This window comes from Aquarana catesbeiana, linkage group LG02 (assembly GCF_042186555.1).
Source record: "Aquarana catesbeiana isolate 2022-GZ linkage group LG02, ASM4218655v1, whole genome shotgun sequence".
In the NCBI taxonomy this organism is placed as follows: domain Eukaryota; kingdom Metazoa; phylum Chordata; class Amphibia; order Anura; family Ranidae; genus Aquarana; species Aquarana catesbeiana.
The window spans coordinates 796,280,401-796,301,519 of NC_133325.1; the positions used below are offsets into that span (position 1 = coordinate 796,280,401).

Sequence of the window (21,119 nt, forward strand, 5' to 3'; positions counted from 1 at the left end):
GCGTGCGCCTGCCGCGGTCATCGTGACCGCGGGTCCTGCAGACTCGGTGTCCGCTGGGTGCCCACCATCGTGTCACGGAGAGGAAGAACGGGGAGATACTTTTGTAAACAAAGAATTTCCCTGTTCTGCCTAGTGACAGGACAGAGATCACAGCTCTCCGTCATTGAGAGCAGTGATCACTGTCCTGTGTGTTGAAGCCCCTCCCCCTAACAGTTAGAATCATTCCCTAGTACACACTTAACCCCTTCACTGCCCCCCAGTGAGTAACCCCTTCACTGCCAGTGTCATTTACACAGTAATAAATACATTTTAATAGCACTGATCGCTGTATAAATGGTCCCAAAATAGTGTAAAAAATGTGCGATGTGTCTGCCATAATGTCACAGTCACGATAAAAATTGCAGATCGCCGCTATTAAAAAATTTTAAATAAAAATGCCATAAATCTATCCCCTATTTTGTAGACACTATACATTTTGTGCAAACCAATCAATCTACTCTTATTGCAATTTTTTAAAATTTTTTACCAAAAATATATAGAAGAATACATATCGGCCTAAACTCAGGAAAAAAATATTTTTTTTATATATATATTTGGGGGATATTTATTATAGCAAAAAGTAAAAGATATTGAATTTTTTTCAAAATTGTTGCTCTTTTTTTGTTTATAGCCCAAAAAATAAAAACCGCCGAGGTGATCAAATACCACCAAAAGAAAGCTCAATTTGTGGAAAAAAAAGGAAGTCAATTTCATTTGGGTACAATGTTGCACGACCGCACAATTGGAGAGCCCCCTCCCTAGGGTTGCCACCTGTCTGGGATTCACCCGGACAGTTCGGGTTTGGAAGACTGCCTGAAACCCGGACACATTATTTAGACTGGACTATGGCTTCCCAGCAGGATTGCTGGCTGCAGTTGTCTAAGCTTAGAGTTTCTGTTATGCCGCGTACACACAGGCGGACTTTTCAACGGACTTTTCAACTGACTTTTCCACGGACTTTCCCAATGGATGGACTTGCCTACACACAATCCACCAAAGTCCGATGGATTCGTACGTGATGACGTACAACCGGACTAAAATAAGGAAGTTCATAGCCAGTAGATAATAGCTGCCCTAGCGTCAGTTTTTGTCCGTCGGACTAGCATACAGACGATCAGACTTTTCGACCGTACTCGAGTCCGTCGAAAAGATTTGAAACATGTTTCATTTTTAGGTCCGTCAAACTTTTGGGAAAAAAAAGTCCGCTGGAGCCCACACACAATCGAATTGTCCAACAGACTCCGGTCTGCCTGACCAAGTCTGCCATAAAGTCCACTCGTGTGTACACGGTATTACACTCTCTTTCACACTGCCCAAAGCCAACACTAACAATTATTCCTCCCCCGCAAACACACACAGACAGGAGAGGAGAGAGGGCTCGATCTGCTCCTCTTCCTTCCGCCCCACCCCTCTGTGTCTGCCCACACTCCAATCCCCAGCACTGTGCCTCAGAAAAGGGATATGGGGGTGGAAATTTGAAGTCCAGCAGTCTCAGATACATCTGGATGAGAGGTGCCAAGGGGTGAGTGAGCTCACCATCCATCCCTGTCTGTGACTGAAGTCTCCCCCCTTCTCTATCCTGAGTGAGAACACTGAGGTAAACCGAGGTTCTCAGAGCACCCCTTACATCAGAGTTCCCCTTTACACCGGAGACCACAGTGTTCTCCCTTACATCAGAGTCCTTTCCATACATCAGAGTTCTCAGTATCCCCCTTAAATCAGAGTCCCCAGAGTTCTCCTTTATATCAGAGTCTGTAGAGTCCCCCCTTACAGTGAAAGGGGACTCTGCGAGTTCAGATGTAAAAGAGGAACTCTTGTTATTAACTTTATATGATTAGAAATGTTATTTAACATCAAAATATATGTATAGTTTATAATATAAAAAAAATTGCTGTGTGACGCTAAAGTGTTCGGGTTTGAAGAAAAGGTGGCAACCCTCCCCCAGTACCAGTGCTGTACCCCCTGTCAGTGTGATCAGTGTATGAAGAGCCCCCCTCCCCCCAGTACCAGTGCTGTACCCCCTGTCAGTGTGATCAGTGCTATACCCCCAGTACCAGTGCTGTACCCCCTGTCAGTGTGATCAGTGCTATACCCCAGTACCAGTGCTGTACCCCCTGTCAGTGTATGGAGAGCCCCCTCCCCCAGTACCAGTGCTCTACCCTCTGTCAGTGTGATCAGTGCTATACCCCCAGTACCAGTGCTGTACCCCCTGTCAGTGTGATCAGTGCTATACCCCCAGTACCAGTGCTGTACCCCCTGTCAGTGTGATCAGTGCTATACCCCAGTACCAGTGCTGTACCCTCTGTCAGTGTGATCAGTGCTATTCCCCCAGTACCAGTGCTGTACCCCCTGTCAGTGTGATCAGTGCTATACCCCCAGTACCAGTGCTGTACCCCCTGTCAGTGTGATCAGTGCTATTCCCCCAGTACCAGTGCTGTACCCCCTGTCAGTGTGATCAGTGCTATACCCCCAGTACCAGTGCTGTACCCCCTGTCAGTGTGATCAGTGCTATACCCCCAGTACCAGTGCTGTACCCCCTGTCAGTGTGATCAGTGCTATACCCCCAGTACCAGTGCTGTATCTCCATCCCCACCCCCTGCTCTCCGCCCCCCATAGTAAACTGTGTTTGCTATGCTTCAGTTTGTGAATGAACAGGAAGCCGCTCAGCACAGAACACTTCCTATTCATTCTCTGTGCAGTGCAGCTGAGGCTGCAGAGGAAGAGATTGGGAATTGATATCCTCATTTCCTTTCTCTGTCTTAAAAGTAAAGACATTAGAGGTTTGTTTAGACCCCTGATATTTCACTAAAGCCCCCAACAGGGCTGTTAAAAAATAAATAAAACAACTGAAAGAAAATGTAAAACATTTAAAAAAAACCTTAAAAAAAAGTTTAAAAATTCTAAAAATAAAAGTAGATTAAGGGCTCAATCACATGTGCTTTGCTCTCTGATGAGTGGTCAGTATTTGGATCACTCTTCAGAGAGCATTTGACAGGCGGAGGAGGTATATCACCTGCACAAAGTAATAAACCACAGATTCACATTGTACAGAGCACAGCGCCCGTGTGAATGACCCCCAAGATCTCATCCACACAAAGAGCTTCATTTATTAACTCCATACAGTTCTATCTTTTAGATTTAGCAGGAATTGTGTTTTTCATTATTAATAATAATTTTACTGTATTTTAAGCAAAAATATAACTTGAATTTTTTTGTGTCAGGTGGGCTGTATGGGGCCCCCTCCCCCAGTACCAGTGCTGTACCCCCTGTCAGTGTATGGAGAGCCCCCTCCCCCCAGTACCAGTGCTGTACCCCCTGTCAGTGTATGGAGAGCCCCCTCCCCCCAGTACCAGTGCTGTACCACCTGTCAGTGTATGGAGAGCCCCCTCCCCCCAGTACCAGTGCTGTACCCCCTGTCAGTGTATGGAGAGCCCCCTCCCCCCAGTACCAGTGCTGTACCCCCTGTCAGTGTATGGAGAGCCCCCTCCCCCCAGTACCAGTGCTGTACCCCCTGTCAGGTGGGCTGTATGGGGCCCCATGATTTCTATCAGCAGCTCTTACTAAACTTATCACACAGAATAAATCCATCCTGCAGGGTTCAATCACATATCACTGGGTGGAGTCTGAATAGCGGATGAAGCAGTGACCAATCAGAGGGCAGCCAGAGGGAGATCTCCAGGTCCAGCATGCAGAACAGACAGCAGGACCCGGATCCGGCACAGAGGTACCGGGCTTTCCTCATTGCTGGTCCGGCTGGAGAACCAGAGATCAGAAAGGAAAGCCGGTCCTCAGATCTCAGACAAAAAACACTTAGGCTGGGCTCACACCTTTGGGAATTGGATGTTTGTTTCTCCGCATCCAATTCACATGTCAGGAGATTGTGATCGATTCTCTATGGAACCGGTTCACATATCTCCGGAGTGATTTGTAGAGGAGTCCTGTGTATCTTCTGGTCTGTTTCAGGTCTGAATTCAGCCAAAAATTTGGGCAGAAATCAGAGCTGAAATGGTGAAGGGGGAGCACCGGACCCCCCGCTGTGAGCCGCTCTGTGCTTCAATGTGACCCCGGCCTTAGGAGGTGCAGAGTGATCCTAGCCGGGCCGGGTATTATTATTATTATTATACGGGATTTATATGGTGCAAACAGTTTGCATTGCACTTTACAATATAAGAGAGACAATACAATTCAATAGAAGAGGGTTAGGAGGGCCTCGCTCCTGGGAGCTTACAATCTAATAGGGAGGGGCTGGTGGAAGAAATGGTAATTTCTGAGGGGTGAATTAATGGGAGAAATGGAAGATTTGGTTATTAGTTGAAGGGGGAAAGTCTTCCCTGAAGAGATGAGTTTTCAGGGATCACCTAAAAGTGGACAGAGTAGGAAATAGCTCGATTGGGGGTAGGGAGTTCCAGAGGATGGGAGAGGCTCTGGAGAAGTCCTGGAGATGAGCATGGGAGGAGAGAAGGGAAGAGAAGACAGCGGCCATCTGACAGCAAGAAGAGATGTCACTCCAGTTTCTATTGGCCTGTTCATATCTGATGAAGACGGCCTCTATGTCACTTTATCAGTAATGCTGGAAGACACTTTTCTGAGGTCCAGAGGGAGATGAAAGTCCTCTGTGTACAGATCAGAGCCGGGTAGATCCCAATCATAAGACCCCTTTTACATTGGAGGCGTTTTTCAGGCTCTTTAGTGCTAAAAAAAGCGCCTGAAAAAATGCCTCCCCTGTAGTCCCAGTGTGAGACCCCGAGTGTTTTCACACTGGAGCGATGCGCTTGCGCGATGTTAAAAAAAGTCCTGCAAGCCGCATCTTTGGGGCACTTTAGGAGTGATGTATAAACCTGCGTGGCAGAGGCGCGTTTCGGCGCTTTTAACCATTTATTCAGCCGATAGTGGGGGTTAAAAGCGCCTCTAAAATGATGGTAAATTGTCGCTAAGACTAGCAGTGCTTTACCGCTGATGCGGCTGCGCTGTCAGTGTGAAAGTTCTCTAAGGCTGCTGAGCCAATACAGAGTGAAAGGAACCTGATGGAGTTAAGCCTCGTACACGCGGTTTGATCGAGCGTCTGATTTTTGTTGCGCGTGTGCAGGATTTTTTCTTGCATACTAACTATCCGCAAATTGTCGTTCCACAAACACGAACGTAGTGATGTACTACGAGAGTATAAAGAGGAAGTTCATTTCTCGAGCGCCACCCTTTGGGCCCCTTCTGCTAATTTCATGTTAGTAGAAGTTTGGTGAGCGTTGATTCGCACTTTTTTGTTAAGTTATATTTTTATTTGGATGGCAGATCGCATCTCTAATTTAATTTCTGTTTTTTGTTTCTGGGTGATAAAATAATGGTGTAGAATAATGCTCGGCTATGTGTGTTTCTTCAAATGACAGTTTGGGAGTCGGCAGTTACATTAACCGCCTGCCGACCGCCAGCCGTCAATTGACGGCCAGGCGGCGCAGCTCTCGTTCCGGGCGGACATCATATGACAGCAAATGGATGAATGGAATACCGCGCCAATCCAACAAGTAAAGCAGCCAACACTACAAAACGACTATATTTGTGCACATTAACTAAATAAAAAAGTGTAGCGCTATGGTGATGAAGCAAATGTAGGGTGTAGGACAGAAGAAAGTCTGTTTACATTTAAAGAAACCAATAACCTCATCTAATCCAAAACCTATGTGTGCTAGATAGTGCAGTGAATATGGATGTGACATCCGATATCACCACTCGTATAAATAAGAAAGATGCTCTATCTCGCTAGGAAGAGCAAAAAACATCAAAAAAGAATTGAATGTATAAAAAGGTTAATATTGATTACAACATCCAAACTTATCAGTGGTGAAGAAAATATATAGTGTCAGAAGTGTCCATAATGTAAATGGATAAAACTCCCAAATAAACAATATAAACATATTAGTCCATATGGTGTACGGTGTGGTTGGCCCAAATTGAATCCCAGGCGGGTGGCATCACAAGGAACAATCCAAATTTCAGTAAAAGATGGAATACTCTTACCGACTTTGATGGACTCACAGGCCTTTGGCGGTGAGTCAACTAGGCTTGTACTGTCTTATGATGGATGACAGTGTCAGGATGGCTTGTACACCGGAAGGGTTCTACCTCAGATGGGGGGCCAGGAATCAGCCCAAAAAGGTCTCCGCAGTCTCATCCATATTCACTGCACTATCTAGCACACATAGGTTTTGGATTAGATGAGGTTATTGGTTTCTTTAAATGTAAACAGACTTTCTTCTGTCCTACACCCTACATTTGCTTCATCACCATAGCGCTACACTTTTTTATTTAGTTAATGGACATCATATGACGTCCTCGCTTTCTTAGGCCACCAGGGGGCGATTACCGGTAGCACAGCAGGACCGTGGATCTGTGTATGTAAACACACAGATCCACGGTCCTGTCAGAGGAGAGGAGACCGATGGTGTGTTCCCAGTACAGAGGAACACCGATCGGTCTCCTCCCCTAGTGAGTCCCCTCCCCCTACAGTTAGAATCACTCCCCTAGCAACACAGTTAACCCCTCGATCACCACCCAGTGTTAACCCCTTCACTGCCTGTCACATTTACACAGTAATCAATGCATTTTTATAGCACGGATCGCTGTATAAATGTGAATGGTCCCAAATATGTGTCAAAAGTGTCCGATGTGTCCGCCGCAATATCGCAGTCACAATAAAAATCGCAGATCGCCGCCATTACTAGTAAAAAAATAAAAAATTTTTAAAAATGTTATAAAACTATCCCCTATTTTGTAGACGCTATAACTTTTGCGCAAACCAATCTATATACGCTTATTGCGATTTTTTTTTTTACCAAAAATATGTACAAGAATACATATTGGCCTAAACTAAAAAAAAATTTGTTTTAAAGAAAAAAAAATTGGATATTTATTATCGCAAAAGGTAGAAATTATTGTGTTTTTTTTAAAACTTGTCACTCTTCTTTTGTTTATAGCGCAAAAAATAAAAACCGCAGAGGTGATCAAATACCACTAAAAGAAAGCTCTATTTGTGGGGAAAAAATGATAACAATTTCATTTGTGTACAGTGTTGTATGACCGCGCAATTGTCATTCAAAGTGCGACAGCGCTGAAAGCTGAAAAATGGCTTGGGCAGGAAGGGGGCGAAAATGCCCGGTATTGAGGTGGTTAAAAACAACACAATGGAAAATTAACCGCTTCCCGACCAGCCCCCGCAGTTATAATGCGGCAGGTTGGCTCCCCTGGGTGAGCCGTCGTAGCTGTACATCGGCTCTTTAAGACGCTCTAGCAGGCCCGCAGCATGTCCCAGCAGCCAATGTGCATGCCCGGCGGGTACGATGACAGCCAGGCACCCGCGATCGTGCGGGACAGAAGAGAACCGGGATCTGTGTGTGTAAACAAACAAATCCCGGTTCTGTCAGGGGAGAGGAGACAGATTGTATGTTCATACTAAGTAGTCAGCCACATCCCCCCACAGTTAGAACACACCTAGGGAACACAGTTAACCCCTTGATCGCCCCCTAGTGTTAATCCCTTCCCTGCCAGTGACATTTATACAGTAATCAGTGGCTATTTTTAGCTCTGATCGCTGTATAAATGTCACACCAAAAAAGTGTCAAAAGTGTCCGATCTGTGCGGCGCAATATCGCAGACCCGATATAAATCACAGATCGCCGGCATTATTACTAGTAAAAAAAAATTAATAATAAAAATGCCATTTAGCAAAAAATAAAGGACGCTTTGTTTATTACTCCCAAGCTAATAAATGCGGTAAACACCTAGCAAACACACTCCATCCTTGTCAACTCCGGAAACCTATTCCCTTTATTAATTCACCCACCAAAGGGAAATTACTGAACAATTCAGCGATAGCGGAGGAATTCCGCCAATACTATGCCTCCCTTTACAATCTTCCTTCACAGACACCGACCTTTAAGCCCCATGGAGGGGCGCCCCCACAGGACCTACCCTCGTACATCCTAGAAACAGCCCTCCCCACCATCCCTTCTTCCGATTCGGAAGAAATGGAATCTGCTCTTTCAGATACAGATTTTACACAGGCCATAAAAAATCTCAAACCTGGCAAAAGCCCTGGTCCAGACGGATTCTCCCCACGTTTTTATAAGACATTCCCACTGTTATTATCACCCCTCTTAGCAAAAGCATTCTCAGCGATAGATGGAAATGTATCCCCCTCTGCAACCCTTCTCCAAGCCCAAATTGTGGTAATCCCGAAACCGGACAAAGAACCCTCCGCATGCTCTAATTACAGACCAATATCCCTATTAAATATTGACTTGAAGCTTTTCGCCAAGATCCTTGCCAACCGAATATCACCATTACTACCCAACATTATACATAGAGATCAAGTGGGTTTTGTCCCTAGACGTGAAGCTAGGGACAACACCACCAAAACCATCCATCTAATAGCATATGCTCACCGCACCCACACTCCAACTTGTCTTCTTTCTTGCGACGCAGAGAAAGCTTTTGATAGGGTAAACTGGTCCTTTCTTCAAGCCACCCTCTCCCAGATTGGATCAGGCCCTAGAATGCTAACACGTATCATGTCTCTTTACTCAAAACCGACAGCCACTGTCTTGACAAATGGTACACAATCAGACAAGTTTTCAATTACCAACGGTACAAGACAGGGCTGTCCCCTTTCCCCTTTATTGTTTGCCCTAGTGATTGAACATCTGGCTCAAGCCATTCAGCTAAATCCAAATATACATGGCATCCAGACCCCCTCTTCCCACTGTAAACTTTCTTTATACGCAGATGACTTACTTCTTTATGTGACCCAACCCCATATTAGCCTCCCCTCACTACTAGCTGAAATCAATAGGTTCGGCCACTTTAGCAACTACAAATTAAATGTCTCCAAAACAGAAGCACTGAACCTTTCACTATCCCAAAATACTTTGACTTCTCTTAAAGCCAACTTCCCATTCCAATGGCAGACACGCTCCATTTCATATCTAGGTACTGCTATCCCTAGTTGTACATCAAACATCTACGCCCTAAATTTTAGCCCTCTTTTAACTAAGCTGCGACGCCTCTCCGAGGAACGCAAAGACTTATCAATGTCATGGTTTGGACGTATGAGTACACTGAAAATGGACATACTCCCAAAATTACTATACTTATTTCAAGCTCTTCCAATTGCTCTCCCATCAGCTTTTTTCCGTGCCCTCCGTACTATGGCAATTCGCTTTGTATGGGGAGAGAGCCACCCCAGACTGAAACACAAACTTCTATGTGCCCCTATTCATAAGGGAGGAGTTGGTCTGCCCGACTTTGAGGTATACCATAGCTCAGCTGTAATCTCTCGAGTTCTGGAGTGGTTCCCTCGTCCCCTGATCAAGGCATCAACCTTGATAGAACAGGATATGTCATCGGACGACCTCAGAGCACTTCTCTGGGGAGCTGACAAAACATATAAATCCATCGCTAGCCTATCCCCTCTCACCAGAGACGCCTTGGCGGTATGGTACCGGAAAAGAGAGACATACTCACTATCTACTGACCCGAGTCCCCTCACTCCCTTATTTGATAACCCAGCTCTCCCAGAAGGTAGCCTTGTACACAATCTGGGAGGTTACTTGAGAGATCCCTGGCCTACAGCACAACAATTTGTAGATCCAGAGACGGGTACCTTTATGATTCCCCATAGCACAGCCACCTTTAAGGTGACATGGCTTACTCGTTTACATTTAACCTCCTACGCCAAGAAACTTCATGCCTCCAATCTCATACACAGGCCTCTGACTGAATTCGAACAATTAACCACTTACACAGAGATGCCTCGCCACACCTTATCACTGGTGTATAAGTTGTCAATACATTACACTCATAACAGCCTTCCTAAATACACCACTGCATGGTCAGAGGAGCTGGGAAAAGACATAACAGAGGCGGAATGGGGTAAAGCTTTCCTTTTTACCCATAAATCATCTATCTCGAGTTACACTCAGGAAAAAAATTATAAATTAATATCAAGGTGGTATCGGGTCCCAACTACTCTCAAGACTATGTTCCCATCTGCATCCGACGTATGCTGGAGATGTAACTCCGCAACAGGCTCGTATAAACATATCTGGTGGGAATGTGATGTGATTCGGCCTTTTTGGACACAAATTTTTCAAATACATAATGAGATCTATGACAAATCTCTCACACCTTCCCCCACCATAGCACTTCTCTCCGTTCTTCCAGGGACCCTCAAATCCCAAAAACACATTCTGCTCAAATTCTTTCTGAGCGCAGCGAGACAACTAATTCCTAGACATTGGAAAACTGCCTCTCCTCCATCCCTCATCGAATGGGTAGCTGAAATAAATGATATTATGCTCATGGAGGAGATGCAGGCTAAATCCATAGAAAAAGAAGCAAAGTTTTCGTTCATCTGGAGTATCTGGAGGCACTATTCTACTTCAGACAAATTAAGGAATAGACTTTCACCATTAAATACAACATAAATCATATATAAAAAAAATAAATAAATAAATAAATAAATAAATAAATAAAAACGGAGGTCTTCTACTTCCCCTCTTAACCTTTGTGTCATTATTACACAAACAGTTAGGTGTGGTCCGCTGCCTCCACCCCCCCCACTTACTCCCCTCCTCGGGGTTCCCCCTTTTCTCATCATCCCTTTTCTCCTGTCTATTATTCTTTAACTCCTCTATCCCTGTATCCTTTCTTTTTTCGATAATCACTTTATATGCCAAATATATTTGTAGCTGCCAACATATAATCTAGGCAGCCAAGAAATTCGAAATACTATCAACCCCGGTTTTAAGGGTACACATTGAAAATCTATCACCTCGGCCTAGGATCCCATTGGGGCTTCCGAGCCAGAGGGATAGACAGTATGATAAAATATGCATAGTATCTGAACCTTTTTTTTGTTACTAACATCCTTTCTACTCACATTCACGCATGTAAAACTGTACTATATAAATGTTTACATGTTTATGTTGTGGATCGGTGTACCCTATGTTTGGGTCCTGATCTAGCTCCTGTACTTTTCTGTTATTAATGTGAAAAACAAATAATAAAAACATATTGAACCTAAAAATGCCATTTATCTATCCCCTATTTTGTAGATGCTATAACTTTTGTGCAAACCAATCAATATACTCTTATTGCGATTTTTTTTCTTTTTTTACCAAAAATATGTAGAATACATATCGGCCTAAACTGAGGGAGAATTTTTTTTTTCTTAAATGGGGGGATATTTTTATAGCAAAAAGTAAAAAATATTGTTTTGTTTTTTTTTTTCAAAATTGACGCTCTTTTTTGTTTATAGCGCAAAAAATAAAAATCGTAGAGGTGATCAAATACCACCAGAAGAAAGCTCTATTTGTGGGAAAAAAAAGGTGTTGTGGTAACTTCCCCAAAAAATCAAACAACCACCATAATATTAATATTATTTATATCACTACAAAACAAATGCCTTTTAACCACTTGCCGACAGCTGCACGCCGATATACGTTGGCACAATGGCTGCGGTGGGCAAATGGGCGTACCTGTACATCCCCTTTAAGAGGCTGGGATAGGACTGCGTACAGCGTGACCGTGCCCGCAGGACACGGTCTTCTGGCGATCGTGTCACGGAGCCTCAGAAAGGGGAAGTGCCTATGTAAACAAGGCATTTCACCGTTCTGGCTTGTGACATGTCAGAGATCACTGCTCTCTGTCATCGGGAGCAGTGATCACTGTCATGCGAGTTGTAGCCCATCCCCCCCAGTTAGAATCACTCCCTAGTACACATTTAACCCCTTCATTGCCCCCTAGTGGTTAACCCCTTCACTGCCAGTGTCATTTACACAGTAATCGGTGCATTTTTCTAGCACTGATCGCTGTATAAATAACAATGGTACCAAAATAGTGTCAAAGGTGCCCGATGTGTCCGCTATAAGGGCCCTTTCACACTGGGGCGGCGTCGGCGGTAAAATGCCGCTATTATTAGCGGTGTTTTACAGTTGGTATTCGGCCGCTAGCGGGGCAGTTTTACCCCCCCGCTAGCGACGGAGAAAGGGTTAAAAACCACCGCAAAGCACCTCTGCAGAGGCGCTTTGCCGGCGGTATAGCCGCACCGTCCCATTGATTTCAATGGGCAGGAGCGGTATACACTCCGCTCCTTCACCGCTCCGAAGATGCTACTAGCATGACTTTTTTCCCGTCCTGCCAGCGCATCGCTCCAGTGTGAAAGCCCTCGGGGCTTTCACACTGGAATCAAAGCAGTGGCACTTTTGGGTCGGTTTGCAGGCCCTATTATTAGCGCAATAGCGCCTGCAAACTGCCCCAGTGTGAAAGGGCTCTAATGTCACAGTCCCGATAAAAAATTGCAGATCACCGCCATTACTAATAAAAAAAATAATAAAAATTACATAAAACTATCCCCTATTTGGAGACGCTATAACTTTTGCGCAAACCAATCAATATACGCTTATTGCAATTTTTTTTACCAAAAATATGTAGAAGAATACATATCGGCCTAAACTGAGGAAAAAAATAGTTTTTTTTTATATATTTTTGGGGGATATTATAGCAAAAAGTAAAAAATATTGTTTTTTTTCAAAACTGTCGCTCTTTTTTTGTTTATAGCGCAAAAAATAAAACCTGCAAAGGTGATCAAATACCTCCAAAAGAAAGCTCTATTTGTGGGGAAAAAAGGACCTCAATTTTGTTTGGGTGCAACGTCGCACGACCGCGCAATTGTCAGTTAAAGCGAAGCAGTGCCGAATCGCAAAAAGTGCTCTGGTCAGGAAGGGGGTAAAATCTTCCGGGGCTGAAGCAGTTAAAATAAGTTTGGCATAACTCCATCAGTATCACCAGCAAAGCAGCTTCATTATTATCCCATTATAGAAGATGAGAATTGTGCGCTGCATTTCGACATTTCATCAATTGCCGCGTCACGAATGTTAATTCTAGATTATGAATGGTAGTTTACAACACCGACCTCTTCCCGGTCATTCCTTGATTCTGATCATGTGTGTTTGATTTTTCGACTTTTGTGTGATTTCTGTACTAACAATCCGAAAATCAGATGTTGGGTTCACATCCGAAAAAGAGAAATCAGCTGTGGAAAGCACCGTACTAAGGATCCGAAAATCCGCAGAGAGCTTGTCTAAAGCTGGCCATACACCATACAATTTTCTAATTCAATTTTCTTTAGATTTACCTTCAACTATGCAGTACAAGGGCCTGCATACAAATTGAAAGTGTTTAGGTTTGGCATCCTATTATATGGTTTTGGTAAATCTAAAGGAAAGTTGTACAAGAAAATTGTATAATGTATGGCCAGCCTTAGGCTACTTACTTAGCGCCACTATATGGCCGCTAGCTGGGCAGTTTTAAGCCCCGCTAGCGCCTGAAAAAGGGTTAAAACCGTCCGCAAAGCCCCGCTGTTTTCAATGGGCAGTATATACACCGCTTCTACAGCGCTGCAAAGATGCTGCTAGCGGGAATTTTTTTTTACCATCCTGCAAGTGCACCGCCCCAGTGTGAAAGCCCTCGGGCTCCCACACTGGAGACACAGGAGTGGCGCTATACAGGCGATATGCAGGTGTTATTTTTAGTGCTGCAGCACCTGTATAGCGCCTCAGTGTGAAAATAGCTTTATGAATTTCCCCTTCTGATTTTCGTATGGTGTACGAGGCGTTAGGAGTCTCCTTCCTGCCGCAGCAATCTAACCAGGGCCGGATTTGCCACAAGGCCACCGAGGCCAGGCCTTGGGCGGCAGTGGTGTAGGGGCGGCACCGTTCCTGCAGCGACTTTGCGGCCGCCCCCCCTTTCGTGCTGCCCATTAAAGTCTATTATGGGCACCAGTGCCCATAGAAAAGATGGCCGCGAGCCGACCACGTAACTGCGCATGCGCTGTTCCGAAGCTGGCCGGGCTCGGGAAAGCTCGTAAGCGATCGGCCGGGTGGCGCATGCGCAGTAGCGTGATTGCGCCGCCCGGCGCCATTTTTGAAAAAATCGAGAGTAGGTAGTAATGTCAGCGGTGCAGCGGCGGGGGAGAGAGATGACATCTCTCATTGCCCGCACCGCTGTTCTGCCCTCCTCCTTCTGATGGCAGGCAGCATGGCAAGGGACATCCCAATCTGGTGGCAGGCATGGTGGCAAGTGACATCCTCATCTGGTGGCAGGCATAGTGGCAAGTGACATCCCCATCTGGTGGCAGGCAGCATGGCAAGTGACATCCTCATCTGGTGGCAGGCAGCGTGGCAAGTGACATCCCCATCTGGTGGCAGGCATAGTGGCAAGTGACATCCCCATCTGGTGGCAGGCAGCATGGCAAGTGACATCCCATCTGGTGGCAGGCAGTGTAGCAAGTGACATCCCCATCTGGTGGCAGGCATGGTGGCAAGTGACATCCCCCATCTGGTGGCAGGCAGTGTGGCAAGTGACATCCCCATCTGGTGGCAGGCATGGTGGCAAGTGACATCCCCATCTGGTGGCAGGCAGCGTGGCAAGTGACATCCCCATCTGGTGGCAGGCAGCGTGGCAAGTGACATCCCCATCTGGTGGCAGGCAGCGTGGCAAGTGACATCCCCATCTGGTGGCAGGCAGCGTGGCAAGTGACATCCCCATCTGGTGGCAGGCAGCGTGGCAAGTGACATCCCCATCTGGTGGCAGGCAGCGTGGCAAGTGATATCCCCATCTGGTGGCAGGCATAGTGGCAAGTGACAAGAGATGGTGGCAAGTGACACGCTCAGGGCTCCCAATGATTCTGCTTTATGGTGAGTTGAACTATTTCAGTTTATATTACAATGTAATGATAGAAATAATGTGTTTCAATCATCCTGACACCATAACAACCATGGTGCCGGGGATGATTGAAGCACTAACACCAGCCATTGCCTTGAAAAATTGACTGCGAAAAATCCTTACCCCTCGCGCTCTTACCCTGAAGTATTTTTAGTCTGTACAATTAAAGCCAGTTATTTTCAGTGTTCTCGTGTATGGAGATATGTTTTTAATTGATCTATTGTAGAAGTCATCAATAAAGAATGTGGTGTGTGTGTGGGGGTGGGGGGGGCGGCATTGAAGGACCCGGCCTTGGGGCGGCAAAGGGAGTAAATCCGGGCCTGAATCTGACCCACATGTGGTGATCACTTATCTCTATACAGGGGGTTCAAAAAGGAGATTATGTCCCCTACATGTATATATATATCCAGGGCCTCTGCTTTCAGAAAAAAATACCTTTTGGGCTGTTGCAGTCATTTCTATTTAAAGAAAATGCAGACTTTACCATGTGTGTGAAAATGATAAAATTGTTCCGGTAGATAAGGGGTTAAAACAGTTTCCTCCTGTGATCAGAGAAATGTGAGATCACGTGATGTAGCTCCCTCCCTGTACACTCCCCTCTATATATTTCCTATAAAGATATAAATAGATACATTGTATCTGATCTAATACTGTGTACAGCCAATCAGAACACGGAGACATTGCTGTGACCGCGCCCACTACTGCACACGGCTCATGGGCGGGGACTGACATGTAGGGTGCTGATTGGTTGTGTATAAGAAGTGTCAGAGGAGAGACGATGGAGAAAGAGAGGAGATCGTATTGTGTGTTGGAGAACACCGGAGATCTGTACGGGGATGTGATGAGCGGGAAGCGGAGATGTGGGGTGAGAAGAACGGGGAGTGTCCGGAGATTTCATCTCACACCGGAGAGAAAATACACCGGAGGAACCGACTGACATTCCCTGGAATTGTATATTTGCTGCCACCCCATGGAGGAAGAGGGAACTGCAATATGCTTTGACTGCCAGTCCTTGCTTTGTGTCCCCCCTGTGGAGGAGGAGGGAACTGCACTTATTTCCAGGGCTCCTCTGTTGTCGGATCAGTGAAGGTATTCTGGGATTTATCGGTGTTTCTGGTTTACAATCTTCCCCAAGAAATCTTATTGGCTGCTGTGGGGGAGGGGGAATTACTAGAATTGAAACAAGAGAGGCAACCAATCGGCTTCCATCTTCAATATTCGCTATGGTCACACTGATTCTCCTCCCTGCCAATCAGGAAGCGGGTCTGAGACCCGTTTTTAAATTGGTTGAAAGGAGAAGCATTCCAATTGGCTGAGGAGGAGGGGGGAGGAGACACACAGCGGAAGCCACCGTGATGCTGAAAAGGAGAGCGGGGGAGGGGGAAGTTGCTGCCAATTGCCCAGAAGGAAGCCCTGCCCACCATACATGGGGTAAGTTCTGGGCTCCTGACCAGGGGGGGTTTATGTCCCCTCCCCCCCAAAAAAAAAAATTGCTGCCACTGCAAATTACAATTTGATTGTACAATCTCCAGATAGACACATCTCTGCACCCCCCCTCCCCCTACACACACATCTCTGCACCCCCCCTCCCCCTACACACACATCTCTGCACCCCCCCCCTCCCCCTACACACACATCTCTGCACCCCCCCTCCCCCTACACACACATCTCTGTACCCCCCCCCTCCCCCTACACACACATCTCTGTACCCCCCCCCTCCCCCTACACACACATCTCTGCACCCCCCCCTCCCCCTACACACACATCTCTGCACCCCCCCCTCCCCCTACACACACATCTCTGCACCCCCCTCCCCCTACACACACCTCTCTGCATCCCCCCTCCCCCTACACACATCTCTGCACCCCCTCCCCCTACACACACACATCTCTGCACCCCCCCTCCCCCCTACACACATCTCTGCACCCCCCTCCCCCCCTACACACATCTCTACACCCCCCCCTCCCCCTACACACACACATCTCTGCACCCCCCCCTCCCCCTACACACACATCTCTGCACCCCCCTCCCCCTACACACACCTCTCTGCATCCCCCCTCCCCCTACACACATCTCTGCACCCCCTCCCCCCTACACACATCTCTGCACCCCCCCTCCCCCCTACACACATCTCTACACCCCCCCTCCCCCTACACACACACCTCTCTGCACCCCCCTCCCCCTACACACACATCTCTGCACCCCCCTCCCCCTACACACACATCTCTGCACCCCCCCCTCCCCCTACACACACATCTCTGCACCCCCTCCCCCTACACACACACATCTCTGCACCCCCCCTCCCCCCTACACACATCTCTGCACCCCCCCCTCCCCCCCTACACACACATCTCTGCACCCCCTCCCCCTACACACACACATCTCTGCACCCCCCCTCCCCCCTACACACATCTCTGCACCCCCCCCCCTCCCCCTACACACACATCTCTGCACCCCCTCCCCCTACACACACACATCTCTACACCCCCCCTCCCCCTACACACACACACCTCTCTGCACCCCCCTCCCCCTACACACACCTCTCTGCACCCCCCTCCCCCCTACACACACATCTCTGCACCCCCCTCCCCCTACACACCTCTCTGCACCCCCTCCCCCTACACACATCTCTGCACCCCCCTCCCCCTACACACACATCTCTGCACCCCCCTCCCCCTACACACACATCTCTGCACCCCCCCTCCCCCTACACACACCTCTCTGCACCCCCCCTCCCCCTACACACACCTCTCTGCACCCCCCTCCCCCTACACACACCTCTCTGCACCCCCCTCCCCCTACACACATCTCTGCACCCCCTCCCCCTACACACACATCTCTGCACCCCCCTCCCCCTACACACACATCTCTGCACCCCCCTCCCCCCCTACACACATCTCTACACCCCCCCCTCCCCCTACACACACACATCTCTGCACCCCCCTCCCCCTACACACACATCTCTGCACCCCCCTCCCCCTACACACACATCTCTGCACCCCCCTCCCCCTACACACACCTCTCTGCATCCCCCCTCCCCCTACACACATCTCTGCACCCCCTCCCCCTACACACACACATCTCTGCACCCCCCCTCCCCCCTACACACATCTCTGCACCCCCCCTCCCCCCTACACACATCTCTACACCCCCCCTCCCCCTACACACACACCTCTCTGCACCCCCCTCCCCCTACACACACATCTCTGCACCCCCCTCCCCCTACACACACATCTCTGCACCCCCCTCCCCCTACACACACATCTCTGCACCCCCCCTCCCCCTACACACACATCTCTGCACCCCCCTCCCCCTACACACACCTCTCTGCACCCCCCTCCCCCCTACACACACCTCTCTGCACCCCCCTCCCCCTACACACACCTCTCTGCACCCCCCTCCCCCCTACACACACACATCTCTGCACCCCCCCTCCCCCTACACACACATCTCTGCATCCCCCCTCCCCCTACACACACATCTCTGCACCCCCCTCCCCCTACACACACCTCTCTGCACCCCCCCTCCCCCTACACACATCTCTGCACCCCCTCCCCCTACACACACATCTCTGCACCCCCCTCCCCCTACACACATCTCTGCACCCCCCTCCCCCTACACACACATCTCTGCACCCCCCTCCCCCTACACACACACATCTCTGCACCCCCCTCCCCCTACACACACACATCTCTGCACCCCCCTCCCCCTCCACACACACATCTCTGCACCCCCCTCCCCCTCCACACACACATCTCTGCACCCCCTCCCCCTACACACACCTCTCTGCACCCCCCTCCCCCTACACACACACATCTCTGCACCCCCCTCCCCCTACACACACACATCTCTGCACCCCCCTCCCCCTCCACACACACACATCTCTGCACCCCCCTCCCCCTACACACACCTCTCTGCACCCCCCTCCCCCTACACACACATCTCTGCACCCCCCTCCCCCTACACACACACATCTCTGCACCCCCCTCCCCCTACACACACACATCTCTGCACCCCCCTCCCCCTCCACACACACATCTCTGCACCCCCCTCCCCCTCCACACACACATCTCTGCACCCCCTCCCCCTACACACATCTCTGCACCCCCCTCCCCCTCCACACACATCTCTGCACCCCCCCCTCCCCCTACACACACACATCTCTGCACCCCCCTCCCCCTCCACACACACATCTCTGCACCCCCCTCCCCCTACACACACATCTCTGCACCCCCCTCCCCCTACACACACCTCTCTGCACCCCCCTCCCCCTACACACACATCTCTGCACCCCCCTCCCCCTACACACACATCTCTGCACCCCCCTCCCCCTACACACATCTCTGCACCCCCCCTCCCCCTACACACATCTCTGCACCCCCTCCCCCTCCACACACACATCTCTGCACCCCCCTCCCCCTACACACACATCTCTGCACCCCCCTCCCCCTACACACACATCTCTGCACCCCCCTCCCCCCCTACACACACATCTCTGCACCCCCCTCCCCCTACACACACATCTCTGCACCCCCCTCCCCCTACACACACATCTCTGCACCCCCCTCCCCCTACACACACATCTCTGCACCCCCCTCCCCCTACACACACATCTCTGCACCCCCCTCCCCCTACACACACATCTCTGCACCCCCCTCCCCCCCTACACACACATCTCTGCACCCCCCTCCCCCTACACACACATCTCTGCACCCCCCTCCCCCTACACACACATCTCTGCACCCCCCTCCCCCTACACACACATCTCTGCACCCCCCTCCCCCTACACACACATCTCTGCACCCCCCTCCCCCTACACACACCACTCCATAGAGATCAGACAGAGGTGGGGGGGGAGATGTCGGTCTTGGGGGAGCCCACAGAGGTGAAATAACAGCTCCCAGTCTCAGGTGTGACTCTGGTAATTCCTCCGCTAATCCGGAGATATGATGACCCCCCCCCAGTATATAAATAACATTCTACCCCCCCAAACATCACTGTCCTCCCTCCCTCCCCCACTGTCATGGCTCTGCCCCCCGGGATGTGCACTCACCTCCATACACAGGAGAAATGGATGGACAGATCATGTCTCGGTGGGTCGGTGATGTACTCGGTGTCCGGGCTGTACCCTGATCTCTGCACTCACTGATCAACTATTCCTGACTGATCACAGAATATTATCATGTGTATTATATATAAATATAGTACAGAGAGGAGTCCTCCTTCTCTCACACTATTCCTGACTGATCACTGACTAATGTAATACATGGAAAATAGAACAATGGAATGTCACCAATGACCGGGTCTATTCCTTTTTTCAAGTAACGTCACTGAAATGTGAAGAACTTCCCTCCTATTAGCACTCCCCAAGTGGTTTTCTTGGTTTTCCCCTCTTAACCTACCAAACAGTTAAATTGTGAAAGGTGATCCGCAGACATCAGTACAGTCACTTCTTTCTATAAACACGACTTTTATCCCTTCATGTACAGCACCGTACAAATCTCTTCTATTCTACTATCCCATCCCCCTATAGATCATATTCTGTAATATGGAACCCCAAATATCACCCCACATACTACTGACACCTTGTACTGCACTACACTGTGTGTGAGTGTTATCAGTGTATATGGTGACAGGTAGGTCGGTGTATGATTAGTGTATATGGTGACAGGTAGGTCGGTGTATATGGTGACAGGTAGGTTGGTGTGTGATTAGTGTATATGGTGACAGGTAGGTCGGTGTGATTAGTGTATATGGTGACAGGTAGGTCGGTGTATGATTAGTGTATATGGTGACAGGTAGGTCGGTGTATATGGTGACAGGTAGGTTGGTGTGTGATTAGTGTATATGGTGACAGGTAGGTCGGTGTGATTAGTGTATATGGTGACAGGTAGGTCGGGGTATGATTAGTGTATATGGTGACAGGTAGGTCGGTGTATGATTAGTGTACATGGTGACAGGTAGGTCGGTGTATGATTAGTGTATATGGTGACAGGTAGGTCGGTGTATGATTAGTGTATATGGTGACAGGTAGGTCGGTGTATGATTAGTGTATATGGTGACAGGTAGGTCGGTGTATGATTAGTGTATATGGTGACAGGTAGGTCGGTGTATGATAGTGTATATGGTGACAGGTAGGTCGGTGTATGATTAGTGTATATGGTGACAGGTAGGTCGGTGTATGATTAGTGTATATGGTGACAGGTAGGTCGGTGTGTGATTAGTGTATATGGTGACAGGTAGGTCGGTGTGTGATTAGTGTATATGGTGACAGGTAGGTCGGTGTGTGATTAGTGTATATGGTGACA

General features: G+C 48.5%; 1 protein-coding gene across 1 annotated transcript in view; it reads right to left on the bottom strand.

Annotated features, from left to right (window-relative positions):
• The window catches only part of LOC141129447 (uncharacterized), a 271,635-nt gene extending 251,578 nt beyond the window's left edge, over positions 1-20,057 (bottom strand). The window contains exon 1 of the mRNA XM_073617484.1: positions 19,865-20,057. Within this exon, the coding sequence (XP_073473585.1) occupies positions 19,865-19,898 (34 nt within the window). The 5' untranslated portion in view covers positions 19,899-20,057. The remainder of the gene's footprint in view (positions 1-19,864) is intronic.
• Between the last annotated feature and the right edge of the window lie 1,062 nt (positions 20,058-21,119).